This window comes from Triturus cristatus, chromosome 4_2 (genome assembly GCF_964204655.1).
Source record: "Triturus cristatus chromosome 4_2, aTriCri1.1, whole genome shotgun sequence".
Taxonomy (NCBI): domain Eukaryota; kingdom Metazoa; phylum Chordata; class Amphibia; order Caudata; family Salamandridae; genus Triturus; species Triturus cristatus.
In genome coordinates this window covers 430511956-430530651 of record NC_140586.1, presented here as the reverse complement: position 1 = coordinate 430530651, position 18696 = coordinate 430511956, and the positions used below count along the sequence as shown (strand labels likewise).

Sequence of the window (18696 nt, the reverse complement as noted above, 5' to 3'; positions counted from 1 at the left end):
TACCATTGATTATTCTGAATATTTATAGGTTGCTTTCCAATCCTTCTTCATCAATGAGAGACTACTCTGCTCAAGACACCACAAGGAAAACATTTTAGTAGCCACAGACGTATTGATAATTATGCGGGCATAATTTTGGGAATTCCGTGTTACGCTTAGGAAATTCCCCAAATTATGTTATTATGTCCATTATGTAATCATTGCGCCATGGCAACATTATAGTGTGAAAGCTTAGAAAACAGTGAACATCCAGAATGTGAGCCGCTGCTGTTCACAGCAGTTGTGCTTTTTGTGCTATTGTTCAAGGCTGATCCTTGTCCTTATGTCAAAAATTGACACATTAATGCATTTCACACTACAAAATAGAGCTAAATTATGGATTTCATATAATTACATGTAATTTTGTGTAATTATTTTGAAATTTCACAAAAGTATGTGAAAGAAAGTTACATGAATTATGCACACCTCTATCATATGACCTGGGCCAAGAAAAAGGAAGGGATCCAGAGAAATATTCACATCTGACATTACCCTGCTCTGTGTTGCCAGCTACAGGAAACATTTGATTCGTAGATGAGCCCAAGAATAAATGGAATCAAAACCCGATCTTCTGCTTAGAAAAACAGTCATGAAACAACTAACAGAGTAACATATATATTTCATTTTCTCAAAGCTATTAACATAAAAGAAAGGGGTCTGATTTAGAGTTTGGCAGACCAGTTATTCTGCCACACACTGACAAATAAACCGTCCACCACAGTACATGTGCTATAGATTATTATGCACTTGTAATACAGCATATAGGATATCGTTCAAAGGGAGAGGAATCAGGAGTACCCCGTCCCCAAATTCAGTGGTGTAACAAAAGTTGAGGGGGCCTGCTGCAAGGAACACAGAGGGGCCCCCGTTATGGATTTAATCTGGATCTCTCAGGCATGAGTACTGTGCTGAGGGGGCCCCCTGCAGCTCGCCCCCCCCCCTCCCGCACTGCGGGGGCTGCAGGGGCCTGTGTTATGCCCATGTCAAATTCTAAACCCGGGCGCTAAATTTCTAATAGCAGCACGTTTTAATTTCCAGCAATCACCAATGTTCAAACGAGAAGAGAAAGAGATGCTTGCTTTTTTATGCTATTCTTAGCTAAGAATTCTGACATTTGCATTGAATAATGTATGCTGAGTTATATCTGACAACAAGCAGGAAGGAGAAACATCGTCCTAGTTCTGTTCTTTCAAATTAGTACATAAACTAAGGTACTGTGATTAGCAGTGCACACTGCAGATGACATGACACTAGCCCAGTCTCTTTATTTAAAACTCAGCAGTAGTTTACTTCAAAGCCAGGCCATGTCACTCCCAGCGTAGGAGTCAATACCGGGATTAATCTGTCAACGCAAACTGATTGATCGATGCAGAAACACCCCCTAAGGCCTTTACACTTGAAGCAACACTATTAAAGAAACCGGGCTAATCATGTGAAAGGTGACATTTGAAGATACTTGGATATTGACTACAGTTAAATGGAAGGCGGGATGTTCTGAAAAAGAGTTTTAACCTCTGTCTTCCAATTACAGGGAGAAATTGGTGAGCCTGGTCAAAAAGGCAGTAAAGCAGACAAAGGAGAACAAGTAAGTTTGAATCTTATATATTTTGTTGTGTTTGGTTTAGATGTAATGAGGTGATGATATTAGCATGCACTTTGAATCTGCATAATTTGTGTATACAACAAGAATGCATTTTCCAAGTGAATTGATAAAACACCACCTGTGGCTGCATTTTATTTTGGGTGTGAGACTTAATGTTTCTGAACTGCTGTGAGATTGTGGGTTGGTGCAACGCTAGAATGGAATGCAAAATCAGCTCCAAGAAAACATCTGTAGGTCACATGTGAGTTCATTGATGGGGTAATGGCAGCCCTTGCTCTAAAAGCACCCCCTTGCCTAGAGCCCACTGGGAAAATGGCATAGTGGTATAATGGCCAGTCTGGGCTAGAGGCAGCGGCAGTAAAAATTTAATTTCTTGACTTGTGCATTATTAAATTATTTTGATTAGAATCAATAAGAACTGGCCTTTACATAGACAAATGGAAACACACACTGGGTTTGTGTGAGGAAAATAATGTGTTCCTGGTTGCAGAAGAAATTTAGATAATCTCTGTAAAACGTTATTTACTTCTATAATTTGCAATTAACGAGGGTGACTTTTTTCAATGTATTAAATCATTGATGTTGGTTGCAGTAACTCTCTTTACATTATTATTCTCGAGAAATTACAACTACTCCATTCTGGAATGTCTCAAAATAGATTACATCTGGTAGTTATTGACTAACTGTAACAGCTGACTAATCTGGCCATTCATGTTTAAAGTTCCTCTGCCTTTTAATATTATAATTATTCGTGGGTGTTGCTTGGAGCAAAGGATCCAGTAAATAGATCTAGATTAATTAAAGTGCCGCTGGTGCCTCATTTACACAAGTTTTTCTGCACATGCTGTACTTTGCTAATATGGCCTGATTTGCAGCAGGAAATGCACAAGCATGTACATTGTACTGGTGCATTAGCGTGGTGATTTTCCACAATTTAGTGCCTGGAGCCACTAACACAATTGAGATTACATACAGAGGGCCTAGGGAAATGCGTGCCTCTTTTCATGATTTTATGAAGAAGCAGAGCATCCCTTACCCCCCTTGCAGAGCCATCAGTCCCAGTCATAATGGTAGTGTTGGTCTATCTCCTAGTGCCCTGCTCCTTGATATAATGCAGATCACTTAATAGATATGTTTCTGTTGTATTACACAAATGAACCCTAATAATTACTCTATACACAAACAATGTAAAGTACCAAAATGCAGGATCCCGTCTGAAATATTTTCCAATGCCATTTGGCCATTTGAAAATCAAATGTGTTGCACTTATTTTTCATGGGATGAAGGCTATTATTCGTACTTGCAATGTATGTCCTTGCTCACTGTAGACATGGTCATATCCGCCATCTTTATATAATGCCTACCTAGAACCCAGACATAATTTTCTAGTTGTCAAAGATGTAATCAACAAAATTAACTATAAATGTTTGTGGTGAATCAAAAATACAAGTGAAAAACAATTGGGCACTATTTATGCATACTTTGCCCATTCTAGTTTCTGATTTCAGAATGTCAAAAGAGCATTATATAGTTCTTGCAAGTCTGTCAACATAATAACATTTTTCATTGGCTAAAGAACCAAATGTTCTTCTTTAAAACTTCTTCCTGGTCCACAAGAGCTCGTACGTAGCTGTACATTGGAGTAGAATCCTGAAGAAAGCACTTACAATTATAGGACCATAATTCAACACACACAAAGGCACCTTAGTATACAGCTCTGTAAATAAATAAATATATAGATATATGGCGAGAAAAAGTCGGCTGTCCACGGTTTATATTATGTGCACCCAAGACTAACTAATTTGAATGGTACTGGCAAGGGTAGAACTATTACACATCCATTTGTCTTGAGTGGGACCTTGTAACATTTCATTGGATTTTAAATGCAATATGATTCACTAAAATATATCCATAAACCCATAGCCCAAATCTGTAATCATTCTGTGGTAATATGAAAGAGACATGCTCTGAAAAAATGTCAGTCATAAATTGAATCATAACATAGGGGAAGACCATCTTTGAGCATTAAACAAACTGGAAGGTTGACTGGCGAAAGGCAAAAGGCTTTTGACTACAGTGTTCTCAGAGGAGACATGTCGTAATGGCCAACACAGCTAGAAAATAAACCATATGATCTCCTGAAATGCTGGCTTTTAAAATGTTTTCTACAGTAACATTATTCTCTCTTTAAGGGCCCCCCTGGTCCACCAGGTCTGCAAGGTCCAGTTGGTGCCCCTGGTCCAGCTGTAAGTAATAATATTTGTTTTTACTAATTTCTTAATTTGTTAACATGAAGAAATGGCACAAATGTTTTATTTATGATCAAGTGTTTCAGTGTATTACTCACCATGTTACTAATAAAATACATGCATATAGTTGTGAATATCTGATATTATGTCTTCTTGTACATTTGAACGGGTGTGTTTTGTGTTGCCAGAGAGAAGCATGTATTATTGTACCTTTTTTAGAATTAGATTTGTATTTGATACAATTTGCCAGCTATACAGAACAGCTTTCTTATAAAGAAAGCCATGACCTCCAACAAAAGCTTGTTATGAGAATGAAATAGATACTTTTGCATTGCCATTTTTGCCACCAATCATTTCTTGCTAGAGAGCCTTTTATGCACTCGCTGACGTTTGGGATCCCTAGAGAAATAAAGTCACAAGATTAGTAAAGATTATTAGAAAAAATAGCCACAAAATAAGTCCCTTTGTATCTTTGTTTAAAAAGAGCACTAGTTAATGGTTAACAAACATAGTATTTAAATGTTTTCCCCCAACATTAAAGAATTTGAGAATGGGTTGATAATTTGTTGGAAACTTGACAAATACAAGTATCTATGTATATAAAGATATTTCTACTTTCAGTGTTTTTTTTTTATATTTGGGAAGTGCGGTTTCTAATCCATTACTGTCATCATTCTAAGACAGGGGAGTCCAATGTAGGTTAACGGAACCAAGATGTATGCAACATTTTGAGGATAACCATTGGATATATAATCGATTGTATGTAGATTAATTGCCTATCTTATATAAATATCCTGAAAGTCTAGCATAGATCGGCCCGAATCTATTTTGGACACCTCTCCTCTAAGAGAGGTTTACAATTATAAAAGAGTCTGTAAACCTCAAAGGGCCTAATTCTAAACCATTGTATAGCCCAAGTAGAGCTATCACTCTGATGGCATTGGTATTACCACACAAAATTTGAAACCACAAATGCACCAAAATGATGTGCCATCAGCAATAAAGTCATAGTGCCCAAAAAGTCATCCGGATCCTCCCAAGATGTGTTTCCAATATGTACAGAGTGTAATACTTAGTCGGACAGTATAAGGTGTCAGCAACTTTGATTGCCTTTTATATCATTGTTTATCCACTCTTACTTTTTTAGGCTTTCAAATTTCTATTCTTATTTTTTTGTAGTAGTTATGATAATTCAGTCCATTTTCTACTGAAAGTGCGCATGAGAGGACAAACAGTGGAGAGAAAGACTGAAGAACTAAATATAAAAAATAGCATCACAATGCAATTTTGTGTCAGGTTTTACTTATTTTGCTCATGTAACCATATGTTACTGGTGACAACGGAAAAGAAGAAACAACCGTGAAGACCAATATTACATTCTTATCCACATATAAATACTGCCAGATCTCTGAACCTACTACGGTTGACTTATGTATTATTGTTAATGGCAGAGCATTCCACTTGCTTTCACCTCATATTCTGGAATCTCTGCCACCAGTTGGTACATATGTATATTTTAGGGTGCATAGAGTTAGTTCTATGAAATACCTAATTGTTTATTCTGGCCAGTCAAGAATTTTGAAGAAAGGCGTTTTCGTACTCTTCATCAAACATTTTTATGGATAATCACAAGTGTTTGAGCATGGCCTGTCTACACACAATTGTGATTTTCACAAATATTTGTATTCAAAGGCCTCTTTATGCATGAGGCAAATGTCCATGTGCAAACGTGGATGAAAGGATCTGAATTTTTAGAAATCAGTCGAATACTGTTGAGGTTGAATTTCAGGTGTGGTGGCCCACAGGTGCTTTGGAAAAACAGTTGCACCGTATGCCCTCATTCACTCATGAGGAAATGCAGAAAATGTTCAATTTAAGTGGTGTAATAATAAATTCATTTGTACAGCAGCAGGCGCTACAGAAACAATTTCACTGACTTAAAATTTGTACAGTACATTAAAAAGAGATCAAAGAATTAGTGTGTTTGCCTCAGATGTGTTTAAGAAAAACATCAACAATATTAGGAGCATTTCAAAGCTCTTGTAAGAACTAATACAGATCCAACAAGTTTTAAAATTCAGGAGGAGGAGGTTCCTTTAACTGTGGACTAATCAAACGGCATAATATGGATGATTGAGCACTGTGTAACCTTGTACATCATGTGTCTGGAATGCCGAAACTGATGATCGAGCAGTTTTGTGGAAGAAAGGGTTCCTGGTGTTGAAGAATTTACTGAAGAGAGATCTTCTGAGACTGTCGTAGAGTCCCTGATGTCTCAGAAATCATTAGAAATACTGACTGGGATAGGTTCAAGTCTAAGAGATTGATCACTGTGGCAAAATGAGAGATATTTCAATTCTGTAGTCGACTGGTAGCACTATTAATTTTTAACTGTGGATGTGAAGCCTGAGCCTAAATTGGATTACAGTGCTGAGTCCATTTGCTTTTCCGACTTGTATGCACAAATACACAATATGTAACTTGAGGAAAGTTGTGGTTGAATACCCAACCAATCCAGATGAACAAAATTCCAGACTTCTAAATCTATTTTCCAATAGAAGAAAGACAAAACACTTTTCCAGGCTGTTGTGGATTTTACATATCGCATACGCATTCCAAAAGCAAATGCTCACAAACTATGTTGAAATGGGAGAATTCCACTTAAAGAAGAATTTTAAAGTGATTTGATAGTAAGGTGAACATTTATTACTAAACTGCACTTTTATCCAATGATGTCAACATGAAACCCTAAAACAAATGTAACGGACATTAAAATGTGTACACTACAAGAGATCTTCTTGTATTGCTCAAGAAAAACAACAACATATGTTCCTTTATTTAACATCAGAATATTTCACACATAAAGATTCATACTTGCCAACCTTTTGGCATATTGCATTCAATATGTTCATGAAGTGATTACATTTCAAAACATGCCAAAGATTCTGACTGACAAATGGCACAATGCCATGCCTAAACAGAATCGCCAACCAAGTGCAAAATATAGTTAAATAGAATGGCACGCAATGTTCAAATAATGATTATGAAGAACTAGACTGCAGATATTATTATTATTATTATTATTATTAGAAGTAGTAGTATTAATAAGAAGATGAATAACAATAAGGATGATGATGGGTAATGAGCAGTTGTCCTTATTGAAAAGCAATTACAAGATTACATCTTATTTATAATCTAACATTTATGTTTTTTTGGAATATCACACTATCTTGCTGCAATGATAGAAAACTTTTGGGACATTAAATCTTCACATCTTCTATGACAGGCTGATTAAAAGTAGCTATTTCACATTTATTGATTTGCACAACATAAGTGCTTCACAAATCCAAAGTAATTTGTAAAGTATACTTTATTTGTGCTATAGATATTTAGGATTGTGAATGTTAGAAAATATTGTGCTTCGGATCTTCCACTGGATCTGTTCAGTGGTGGTCTGTAGTGTTTCACCCAAGTGATCAATACTATTTAGAATTTCAGTTTCAACCACTGTTAACATTTAAGACAGTGTATGTGTTGCACCTGGAGAGATTACTTTACTGCCACAGTATGACATGCCTTTATTTGCTATATATCCCATGTCTGTCTTTTTGCATGGGTGTGCACAAACTTCATAAAACGTATGCTTCATTCATATCATTCATCACTCATAGTTCTATTGGAATCTTTAGGCCCACCCTGGGGGCACTTGGCTACTGGCCCTTGTTTTCGTGTTCTGGTTTCTGTTGGCCTGATTAGAAGTAGACATTCAAATAGGGCCACAGACTCCCTGAGTTATGTGGGACACTTAGTGCCCTGCCACACCAGAGGGTCAATATCACAGCAACCAAGCCAATCCCCTATAATTGATAGCCTGTTGTGAGGAGTACCCAGAGTCACCCTCTGTAACTGTGGTGCAAGACTTGACAGCAGAGTGCAGACACGCAGCATTTTCTGATAATACAGTACTTGCAAATGAGCCACCTTTCGACCACTACGTTTTTATTTAATATATGAATTCTCCATTTTTAACAATGAACCCAAATATTTCAAACTGACATGCAACCTTGTAATAGGAATTTGTGGAGGTTATTTCACAAAGTGTTCATGCAATGGAGACGCAACAAAGTTAAATCAGTAGGAACAATTGACAGAGTAGCCTCATTTGCTATCAGATCAGATTGGTCATATTGAACACTTTTGAAGCCATATTGAAAATCACTAGTGGTAGAAAACAGAATAAATGCTCTACTGAAATATGCACATTTAATTTTCCATTGCTTGGATGAGCCAACATTTTTAAGAACATTGCTAACTCATGTTAAAGTGATAGTAGTTTACACATTTCAGAAAGACAGTAAAGAATTCCATTGCATGCTTGATAGAATGACTAAAGGATCATCATTTTAAAGCACTGAAAGTGTAATATATCTGACGGCATAATAGTATTATTAGTTGGCACAGGTTGTCCCATTTTTAAACATCACCTTAATGTTTGGACCAATTTATGATGAAGGTTTATTTGGTCTCATTTTTTAAGATATTCATGTTAGTCTCTTGTTTTCTTTATGTCAATGAAGCATGTTCTCTTGCTATGGAATTTGTATTGACGTACCATAATTTTTTGGGATACGATTTGTAGGGATCTGATGGAGAACCTGGTCCAAGAGGCCAGCAAGGAATGTTTGGACAGAAAGGTGACGAGGGTTCACGTGGATTCCCAGGTCCTCCTGGCCCCATTGGACTTCAAGTAAGCTTTTTCACTGTTTGGTAGATGTGCACATTTCTTGCATTATTACATTTCTTCCGTTCACAGTGATACATTATTTGTAATATTAACTGTACAATAAAAATATATATCTCTTATGAGTATCAGGTTGCTTCAGCAGGAAAGTTCTCATAAGAATTTATGTAATATTGGAATTCCTGATAATGCACTAATTCATATGTGTGTTTCTGTAGTAGAAACAATCCACAAAACAAACCAGATATGAATGCCATATACTTTTGTACCTTGCCTTGCTAGATACCTAAAGTAAAACCTTCTCTTAGCAAACAGTAATGAGTTGGTTAGACATTTTGATAAATATTACAGCTTTTGATATTATGGCCACCTAATCACAAGGGAATCGTAGCAGCAGTTACTAGCCACATCAGAATTATGATATCTGCAAGAAAACGGCAGATTACTAACATTCTCCTGAAAATGTTATTGCTGAGAGTAGTCAAAGTCTCCCAATAAAAGTCTAGAGCAAAAGGAGGAAGTATAGGAATCAGATTGACAAATACAGTAATTCCACATTTCTTAATAGGAAATCAGGGTCATCTCATAACGGACCACATACTCGCCACCCTAGAAATTACCAGTAACACAGGTGTCAGTAATGCTTGTAGTAGGAAAAATATCAGTCTATTTTCCAAAAAAAGTGAAGGGCAAGGAACCCCGTATAGGAGAATGAACATGCACTTTACAGAAGAGTCAGTAGTCAGTAATCATCCCCAGGAAATGTCCTGATTGACACACTAGAAATTGCGCTCCACCACAGAGCCTTGTTATGGAGGGCAATCACCACTATCACAAAATGGGTTCACTTTGGATGACCTTTGAAATCAGAGCCTAACTCTGATGATGACAAAACCCAGAGGGGCCGACTATGGTGCCTTCTCCTGACAGTTTGAATCTCCTTGACCGCGTTAGAGCCCTTCTGACCGAATCAGTCAGTTTACATTCAAACAGCCGGATTACGATGTTCTTGGTCGGAACCGCTTCGTACACCCCTATGGACAGCATTTCCGCCCAAGGGATTACGATGTCGTTTTCCAACAGCCTTTTTGCGTCGGCATGTCTGACATGGAAACGCTGTCGGAAAAGTGACTTTGAGGTCCCCTGGCAGGGCCTCCTTGGCCCTGAAGACTTTGGTTGATACCCAACGGAGTCTAAGGGACCCCGCTGTTAAACCTTGCACTGTGTGGCAGGCACCATGGGGTGCCTGCAACAGGGTGCAGGGTTCTCTGCAAAAATACCATTTCCCCAAAGGAGCCAGTGTTACAGCCGGTTGTCAGGTGGAACACGAGCTCCCATAGCGAACAATGGGACTCCAACTGAAGAGTGTTCGGTCGCATCATAATCCGGTGGCCGGAACAGCCAACAGCAAGTCAGTCAGTCCCGATTCTGAGTGGGTGTCGGGCGGAGTCTTTCCGCCCGACATCGTAATGAGCCCCAGAGTCTCTAATAAGTGGCCTTGATTGTCAATCTCATTAGGAGAAATACAGGCAGGGCCTATAGAAACATGCATGGTACACACCTTTAAAATACCCTGAAAACTTCTTAAAAGAACCCATACAGTTTTTAAAAAAAGCTTTGCATATGAGAAAATTTGGGGGGGAGTGTTTCCTGGACCATTGCACGCCCCCTCTTATGCTGCTGATCTGACTCACAAAGGAGAAGGTGCCCAAGAGGGCCTCTTCTCCTTAATGAATCAGTTACCACCTCCATTGAGGTGTCAGTAACTAGTTCAGAACTACAATTGCAGTTGCAAACAATTGAGACATAAAATACTGGGTTGCAATTAGTAAGGAATGCCCCTTTCACACCACTTCCTAATTTCAATTTGGCATGGGTTGATAAACCCATTTTGTGAGTTGAGAATATTTTTCCAACTCACAAAATGTAGTTAAACATACCAGAAAGTCTTTTTGCAGCCGCATATTGTTATTTTGTGAATCACATAGTTTTCAATTGCAAAAAGGCCTCAAACATATGGCCCTAAAAGTAAAAGAAATATATTTTTTAGTTCATGACTGGGGACTCTACAATAGATTAATTGCAAAAAGATGTATATAGTATATATGTAATAGTAGTATGGCATCAACTTTTAATTCCTGATTTTTTGATTTGTTGAAAAGTATATACCTGGTCAATCTTACTCAGTATTAGATATAGAAATGCATTAGAGCAAAATATAAAAAGTTCCCTCATTCCAACCAATTTGAAATTAGTGTGATGAAAAATGTGCAGCCTTGAAGAAAATGCCTCATGCTCAGAGTGCTGGCTGTGTCTCAATCAGATACGATGGCAGACAGGATAAATAGTCGCCACTTTAATAGCAAGAACAGAGCCAAACCCAGTAATTATTTATTTAGCAGGCTTCACATGAAACGATATTGACTTAGAATGACATTTCTCAACTTTCACAAAGTCATTCAAGGTGAGAATCATCGCGGAGCTACTAAGCAAAAAAATAAAACACCAACCCACTGCAAACTCTGTAGATACAGGATGATGTATTTTACAATAAAGCATGATCAGTGATATTTTCTGTCATCATTATTTGAGAACACACTCTTTACGATTATGCAACATCAGGATCTAAGCAGAATAAGTATGTTGTTACTTCGTTGTAATGATGGCATACATTTTCTGACGATCGTAGACTCCAAAATCAAATCATGCAACCTTCTTCTTCAAACTTTTTAGGTTACAAATCACAGATAAGACAGACAGATTTCAGCAATGCTGTGGCCCCAGAAATGGCTACTCTTCCTGCATGTTGAAACAATACATTCCCATCACGTTTTGACATACACCTGTGCCTTCCCTTCTAAACCCTTTTCTGCATTGTGTATATTCTGCTGTCATGTATACTCTTCCACAGCTATATGCATCTGACCTTTTACAGCTTACCCACTTTGTATGTGTCCAAACGTCAACTCCCTACCTCTGTCTGCCCAAAGATGTCTATTTTCCTTACCACAATCTATGTTTGCACATCCAATGTCCTATGCAGTAGCTTCCCCTTCCAAACCCTGCTCTTGGGTGTTGAAGCTTCTGAATGAAGTCTGCTTACACATCCTCCTAACACACAGCCTAGTCATCCTTCCACTCATTTTTCTTGTCTGCAAAATAAATCTTCTTTTGCCAGTGACTTTTGCTGGAAGATTCCGCTGATTCCACAACCTATTCCTTTGCATATCCAAGGTTACACCTGTCCATTCTTTCATATTGTTTACTTAAATCTATCTACATGTGTCACATAAGCATTGATACTAATTTCAGGTGTATGTGAAGTTTCTTACATTCTGTCTCTTAAGACCCTATGCATCATGCACAGGCCAGTCAACAAAAAGGACCCATCTTTGTTTACATCTTTTGCCTTCCCATATCTCTCTGATCTTCGGTAGGCCACCTAATGAAGGTTCCCAGGATTTGCAGATCCCCCTGGGGGTGGCTGATCCACTTCCTTTTTGGCCCCCAGACTTTGGAACACTCTATCTCTGGAACTGCGCCAACAGAAGTGTGAGATTCCTTTGTGCAAGGCTTTGAAGACCTGGCTTTCTGGCATTTGAAACTCTCCATCAGTTTTATTTCTGACCATCCACAGTGTCTATGGCAGCGCTGTGAGACCTACGGGTAGTCATGCACTATACAAGTCTTCAAGAATAGAATAGACTAGATTAGAATAATGCAATTGAAAAGCTCCTTTGTACCCTTCCTGTCTGTCTAACATTGCCTTGTTCCGGTATCACACTTGGGGGCATATTATCAAGTATGGAGTTAAAATTATCTCCGCTTTAGCGGCAGAAAACTGCTGTTAAAGCGGCGATAATGGGCTTGATAATATGCACTTGAGAATTCCAATAGATGCCAAATTGTCACCAAAACATGGGCTTCTATGGGAATTCTCAAGGGCATACTAACAAGCCCATTATCGCCGCTTTAGCGGCGGTTTTCTGCAGCTCAAGCGGCGATAATTTTAACTCTGTTTCTTGATAATATATGCCCCATAGTTCTAAGAAATATTTCACCTCTTTCTTGACTATCGATTCTTTTCACCTCCTCCATATGTATATGGATATGTTAAATCTCCTTGTATCCAAATATCCAAAGTTATAAATGGTGCAATACAATCTCCCATTTTTTTTGGCATTTATAACATACATTGTGTGACAAATATAGGAGAAGAATTTATGAACAAAGATTACTAGTCTTAAATTATGATGCTAAGGGGCCGATTACAATAGTGGTCAGACGAGCGTCCGACCGCCACTGTTGTGGAAATGGGAGCGGCCGACAGGCAGTCTGCGGTTCCACTATCAAAATAACAATCTGACAGCCATGGAGGCAGTTGGAATCATGCCAATAGGAAAGTTTGTAAACGTCTTTGCACCCTTTGGCAGGCACAATGCGGTGCCTGCCACATGATTCAGGGATGTTTAGGGGGATACAAAAGGTGCCCCCCATGTCCCATAGCTTGGGGCCCCCAAAAAACCTTTCGGCCAGCCTTTTCACATCAGAAGAACCAACATGGAATGGCTGGCAGAAAAGTGGATCTTAATCCCCAAGTTGGTGCCTGAGAAAGGCACGGCCTCCATTGTGGGGAATGCCATTGGACCGACCACCCGACAGGCTCCTTGAACCCGTTGAAGCTTTTGGTCGGTCCCTGGGCCAGTGCCATCTGACTGACCGCATCCTGATGTGTCGGTCTGACCGCATCCTAACATGGTGGTCTGACTGCGGTTAGAGATGTCGGTGACCGACGGGACATCGATGTAGGTCCCACCAACATCTCAATGGGCCCCATAGAATGAAGAATTCATCTCCACGTTAATTTCCTTATTTTCAAGACAAGCTTTATTTTGTATGAACCTGTGTAGATACAAAAAAAGCTAAAATATTCTAATAATTAGGTTAATCTACAACTGAAACCATGAATTTCCTTTTGAACCTCATCATCACCCTTCCTTCTCTTTGTAACATAAGCAGCAGAGAGAGATACAACTATCGTACCTTGCTCGTCAGGATAGTGGGTGCAGCACATGCATGATTACACATATATCCCCTAATAGTGCACACTTTATTGACAGTCATCTGAAAAATGAAGAAGAACTAAAGACAAAACCCAATATTAAATATTTTCATTCAAAAGCCATAATACGTTATTAGAAAGTCCATGTCAACCTTTCAAAGAAGCAATATGAATTCATCAGGTTTGGACTCTGTGCCCTCTATATAAAATGTTAATCACTGAAACCAACACATGTCCTACATCATTGAATTGCATTCCCCAAAATATTATGTTCATTATTACCCCTACATTGAAATGGTACACACCTGTTGTTAGTAATCAAGCTGTATGTAGCAAAGGAAAATAACCTGTTTGTTTTATGTTTCATCAGGGTCTGCCTGGCCCACCCGGTGAAAAGGGTGAAAATGGTGATGTTGGACCAATGGTAAGAACAGTGATTTAGAATAAATGTTCGATATTTTTGGTGAATAATTATACATGCATCAGTCTAAAATATTATTTTTATTTCATTTGAAAATATCTGTGCAGGTTCCAAATTTTCCCCATTTCATTGCATGCCATTGTTTTAATGTAACAACAAACGATTATTTGAAAACAGGCTTAAAATTGAACTCAACATTTAGTCACCTGGCAAAGTGGAAAACTAAATTAAAAGCTAGGATACCTTTAATTGTAGCATTATTTCATATTTTAAAAAGGGTGAAGCTACTGATTAATTACTTCGTACCTATAGACAGATATTTTGCTGACTGGTGATATTTTATAATTTGGGTACTATGTTCTTGTATGTTCATTACTTTGTCGTGTTTGACACTATATATCTAATGCAATTTCTTTTGTCATTTTTCATTCTTGTTGACAGGGTCCTCCTGGTCCTCCTGGCCCCAGAGGTCCCCAAGGTCCAAATGGAGCTGATGTAAGACACACATTCGGCTACTTTGAAATGGATATCATTTAACATGTTTAGATTGCACATGAGAACTTCTCATTTCTAATATAATATTTGTTTCAGGGCCCTCAAGGACCCCCAGGTTCAATTGGCTCACAAGGAGGTGTTGGGGAGAAGGTACGTTGAATTATGCAAATTAATAATCTAGTTAGAAGTTTAATTAATTTTGCTTACAATACCGATTCACACGATTACTGCTCACATGACTTATACAATGTGGTATGGCTGCCCCCTCAGATGTTTCCATAGACACATTTCACCCAGAAAATCCTGTTGGAATATGTCTGTATAAATCTCATTAGAATATAGGAAAAACGCAGACATTGGTGTGGAATCGCTGATTTGCTCAGTTAATTCCAATTCCCTCAAGGAGTAATCTTGCAACAATATGATAATTCCACAAGCAACAAGTATGGGAATCTGTAATATAAGTAAGCGTGAGTACAGAATGGCTTGATTTTGTTTTTCAGCATCACTTATAATGTGGAGCTTAATGATTAAGAGATTAACTGTATCATCGTAGGACCTTTAGATTGAGAATGGTCCTGCAATTTCCCATTAGGGTTAGTGCATTTACTTTGAAAATACTTGCATTAAGTTATTTAGATATTTCCAAAGTCATATACATATGCAAATCCTACATAATGGAGTCCAGGTGGTATTTGTGCCTCAAGTCACAACGTCACACCATCACATGCTCTTCAAAGTTCTCTGTGCATCTTATTTCTCTGCATGTGCAACACCAGAGGCGTAACACAAACCCCCACATCCCCTTCAGTGCGGGGGCCCCAAAGCTGCAGGGGGCCCCCTCAGCACAGCACTCTGGCCAGAGAGCTCCTGATTGAGCCCAGAGTGGCCCCACCATGTACCTTGCAGGAAGGGCCCCTCAAGGTTCGGTCCGCCACTGTGCAACACTGATTGGTTTGTGAAGAGCATTTGTATTCAGAATGTTTACTTCATTCACTAGTTTTTCATAGCTTTTTATAGTCAGATTCCATTTTGAACATACTAACTGCATTTTATGTGTTCTTTGATCATGTTATCTTTAACATACCATGAACAATAATTCATATTGATAAGTTCTACACTTAATTAACTGAAGGCTCATTCGTAGATCACAGAAAAGTTACACACTAGGTCAGACCAAGATCGCTCATAATTGTCGCGTACAATTTACTTAAAAAAATATATGAAAAGGTCTCAATCTTCCATGATGGACAAAATCTAGTTTGTGCTCAGGATGGTTGGTTTGGTTCTTTTAGAGGGTGCAGAATTTTTGTAATGACAAGATATACCATTGTAATTATTGGAAGATAGAATTTTCTTTTTCAGCCTTCCAAGTAAGACAGCCTGGGGTAATGTGCTCATTAAAGGGCACCCTTCATGAAACAAATCTTCGTCTTTTTACAAAGATAATGGTTTTCCAAATCATTGGCAGTTACAAATTAGGACAGTCACAAATACAGACATTAGATATGATAGATTATAGATTATAAAAATACTTTCATTCATATAACAGATGACTCAGACTACATGTAAAGCTTACTGCAGTGAATGCCCATACTGATTATGTATATATACTATGTGTATATATGTATTAAATTTGCCATGGATGTGAAAACATCTGAATGACAAGGGTATCAGAATTAATACCGTACACTCTCTGACCTATATGACATCACTTGTTTGACACGCTGCCCCGTCTATAGTATTCTTGCTCAGGTTTAGAGGAAGAGTATGAAGTAATAATGAAAGACAAAAAAAACACAAAGCACAATTTACTTCTTGTTCCATTTGCTGCCTTAAAACTCTTGAGACCACAAGCAGCAAAGGTGGATATTGTCGTGATCTATCCATAATAGACATTCATGCTCTTGAGTGCTCCTACCCAGTTTAGAGAATTCACATCACCCTTCTACCAAAAACTGATAATTTCCAGGTACAGCCCATAGGCTGGTCCACCACCCTACACAGCATTGTGAGCTTCAAAATGGCAGCATAAACCAAGGGTTTGGAAGACCTATCCTTTGCCTGACTCTATTCCTCCAAAACTGAATTCTTGCATCCGATATTTCAAAGGGAACCCCTGTTAGGACTGTTGCCAGATTTCTGCCTGTTCTCCCTTTGTCTCTGTGAGAATAATGTTCCCAGACTTGTGAGAGGGAAGTAGCTAATCATCTTATGGTGATTCCTCCCCTGCCCCCTATTTGTGTAGGAGTGAGCTAATTCTGCCAAATTATCCTATTGTTTAAGGAACAAATTTGAATTGCGAACTCTGGGTAGATGATTTTAATGCAAACAGACACCCTAGAGTTGAGCCCCAGTTAGGCGGGATAATGGAACATTATGGAGAGGAAATTAGACATCATGTAGGTTCTGGTAATGCCCTAAACAAATTACTGGTCTCTTGGCAGCTTGAAATTAGAAATAAATTAAATGTATGTACTGGTGAGCTGGACCCTACCTTTTGTAGGGCAGGGACATGTTCCTCTATTAACTATATAATCTCCTCTGATACTCTTACTGGTATCTCGAAAAAAACAAAGGTTATGATGACAGGTCTTAGTGACCATGCACTAATGGCCTATAGATTCCAATGGGGAGAGTATAAGAGAAGGAATGACAAACGTGACCTAAAACCAATACTACATAGGAAGACTGGGTATACTCTAAGATGGAATAAAGGTGAGGTGAACACCTTACTTAGTGACATTGTATTAAACAATAAAAATGAGGTTTTGTTATGTTTAGACCCACTAGCAAATGAAGAACAGGCAATCTAAGCATTTGTAAAGATCTTGGAATGCACGCGACTCCATTTAATTGTACCCACTCCTAAAAAGTTCTGACCCAAATAGGTGATTTGATATGAACTGTTCTCTAGCGGCGGTTAATCTTAAAAAAGCAATAGAAACCAAACCAAGAACTAAAATCTAATTAGTGGCTGTAGGACGGCATACAAGCTAGCCGGAATAAAAAAAAAGAATGAGCTCAAAGCAGAAGTGTGGGAGAACTTAATGCAAGCATCAATTACCAGGATAGCAGAGCATTTTGGAAGGTGGTTAACTCCCCTTTCCTGCAGGAGGAGGGGGGTCAATTACTAGACTCGTTGGGTAACTTATTTACAGACAATCTTCAAAACGAGGGGCAAGCCAATAATCTAGATCAAGAGGAAACACCCATGCTGATTTTTGGAATTAAAGAAATAGAACTCGCTCTTTCCCAGTCCTCAGCCATGAAGGATGGGGTCCCAGTAGATCTTTTTCTTGCTAATAGGACCCTGTGGCCTCCCCTGCTGACAATTGTATTTAATGAAATTAGTAAAACAGGTCCTTTACCCTCATGGAAGCTATCAGTGATCATTCAGGTATATAAGAAGGGGAATGTTTCAAACCCAGCTAACTATTGCCCTATCCCTCTAATAGACAGTTCAGCAAAATTAACAGGCAGAATTTTGCTCAATCGATTGGAAAAATGGCCAGAGGATAAAAGCATCTTTGCTGAGGTCCAATATGGATTCCGAAAGGGCACGGGGACACTTAGTGAGTGCCTGAATTTAACCCTAATAGCATCTAAATATGCAATAGCAAAGGAAGGCCAACTCCACACAGTCTTCATGGATCTTTTAGCGGCTTTTTACTGCATGTCCCACAATAAATTATGGTCCATTATGGAGGCCATGGAAGTTGATGCAGGGATAATTTTATTTATTAGACAACTTTATGCCCAGGCAGTAGCAATGGTATGCTTTGGAAAGCAGAGGGAGTGCATTAAGCCTTTTAAAATTAAGAAAGGAGTAAGGAAGGGGTGTGTCCTCACCCCATTACTTTTCTCTTTGTATACAAATAAATTAAATAAGTTTATGGTTGAGAAAAGTAATGACGTTCCTCATACCGCTTGTACACTTCTTCCAATCCTGCTATAAGCAGATGATGCAGTATTGATGGCTAGAACACCGTTGGCCCACAAAGTTGTATAACAACATATTCGCCTTTATGTCAGATTTAGATTTGCAAGTGAATATAACAAAGACCTTCATTTTGACAGTTGTTG

The 18696-nt window shown here is 38.5% G+C and overlaps 1 protein-coding gene across 6 annotated transcripts in view; it reads left to right on the top strand.

Annotated features, from left to right (window-relative positions):
- COL11A1 (collagen type XI alpha 1 chain) overlaps positions 1–18696 on the top strand; it is a 407114-nt gene that overhangs the window by 314836 nt on the left and 73582 nt on the right. For all 6 annotated transcript variants that reach the window (XM_085601921.1, XM_085601919.1, XM_085601916.1 and 3 more), the window contains 6 exons: positions 1571–1624; positions 3835–3888; positions 8531–8638; positions 14065–14118; positions 14557–14610; positions 14707–14760. In XM_085601921.1, coding sequence (XP_085458047.1) covers positions 1571–1624; positions 3835–3888; positions 8531–8638; positions 14065–14118; positions 14557–14610; positions 14707–14760 — 378 coding nt within the window. The remainder of the gene's footprint in view (positions 1–1570; positions 1625–3834; positions 3889–8530; positions 8639–14064; positions 14119–14556; positions 14611–14706; positions 14761–18696) is intronic.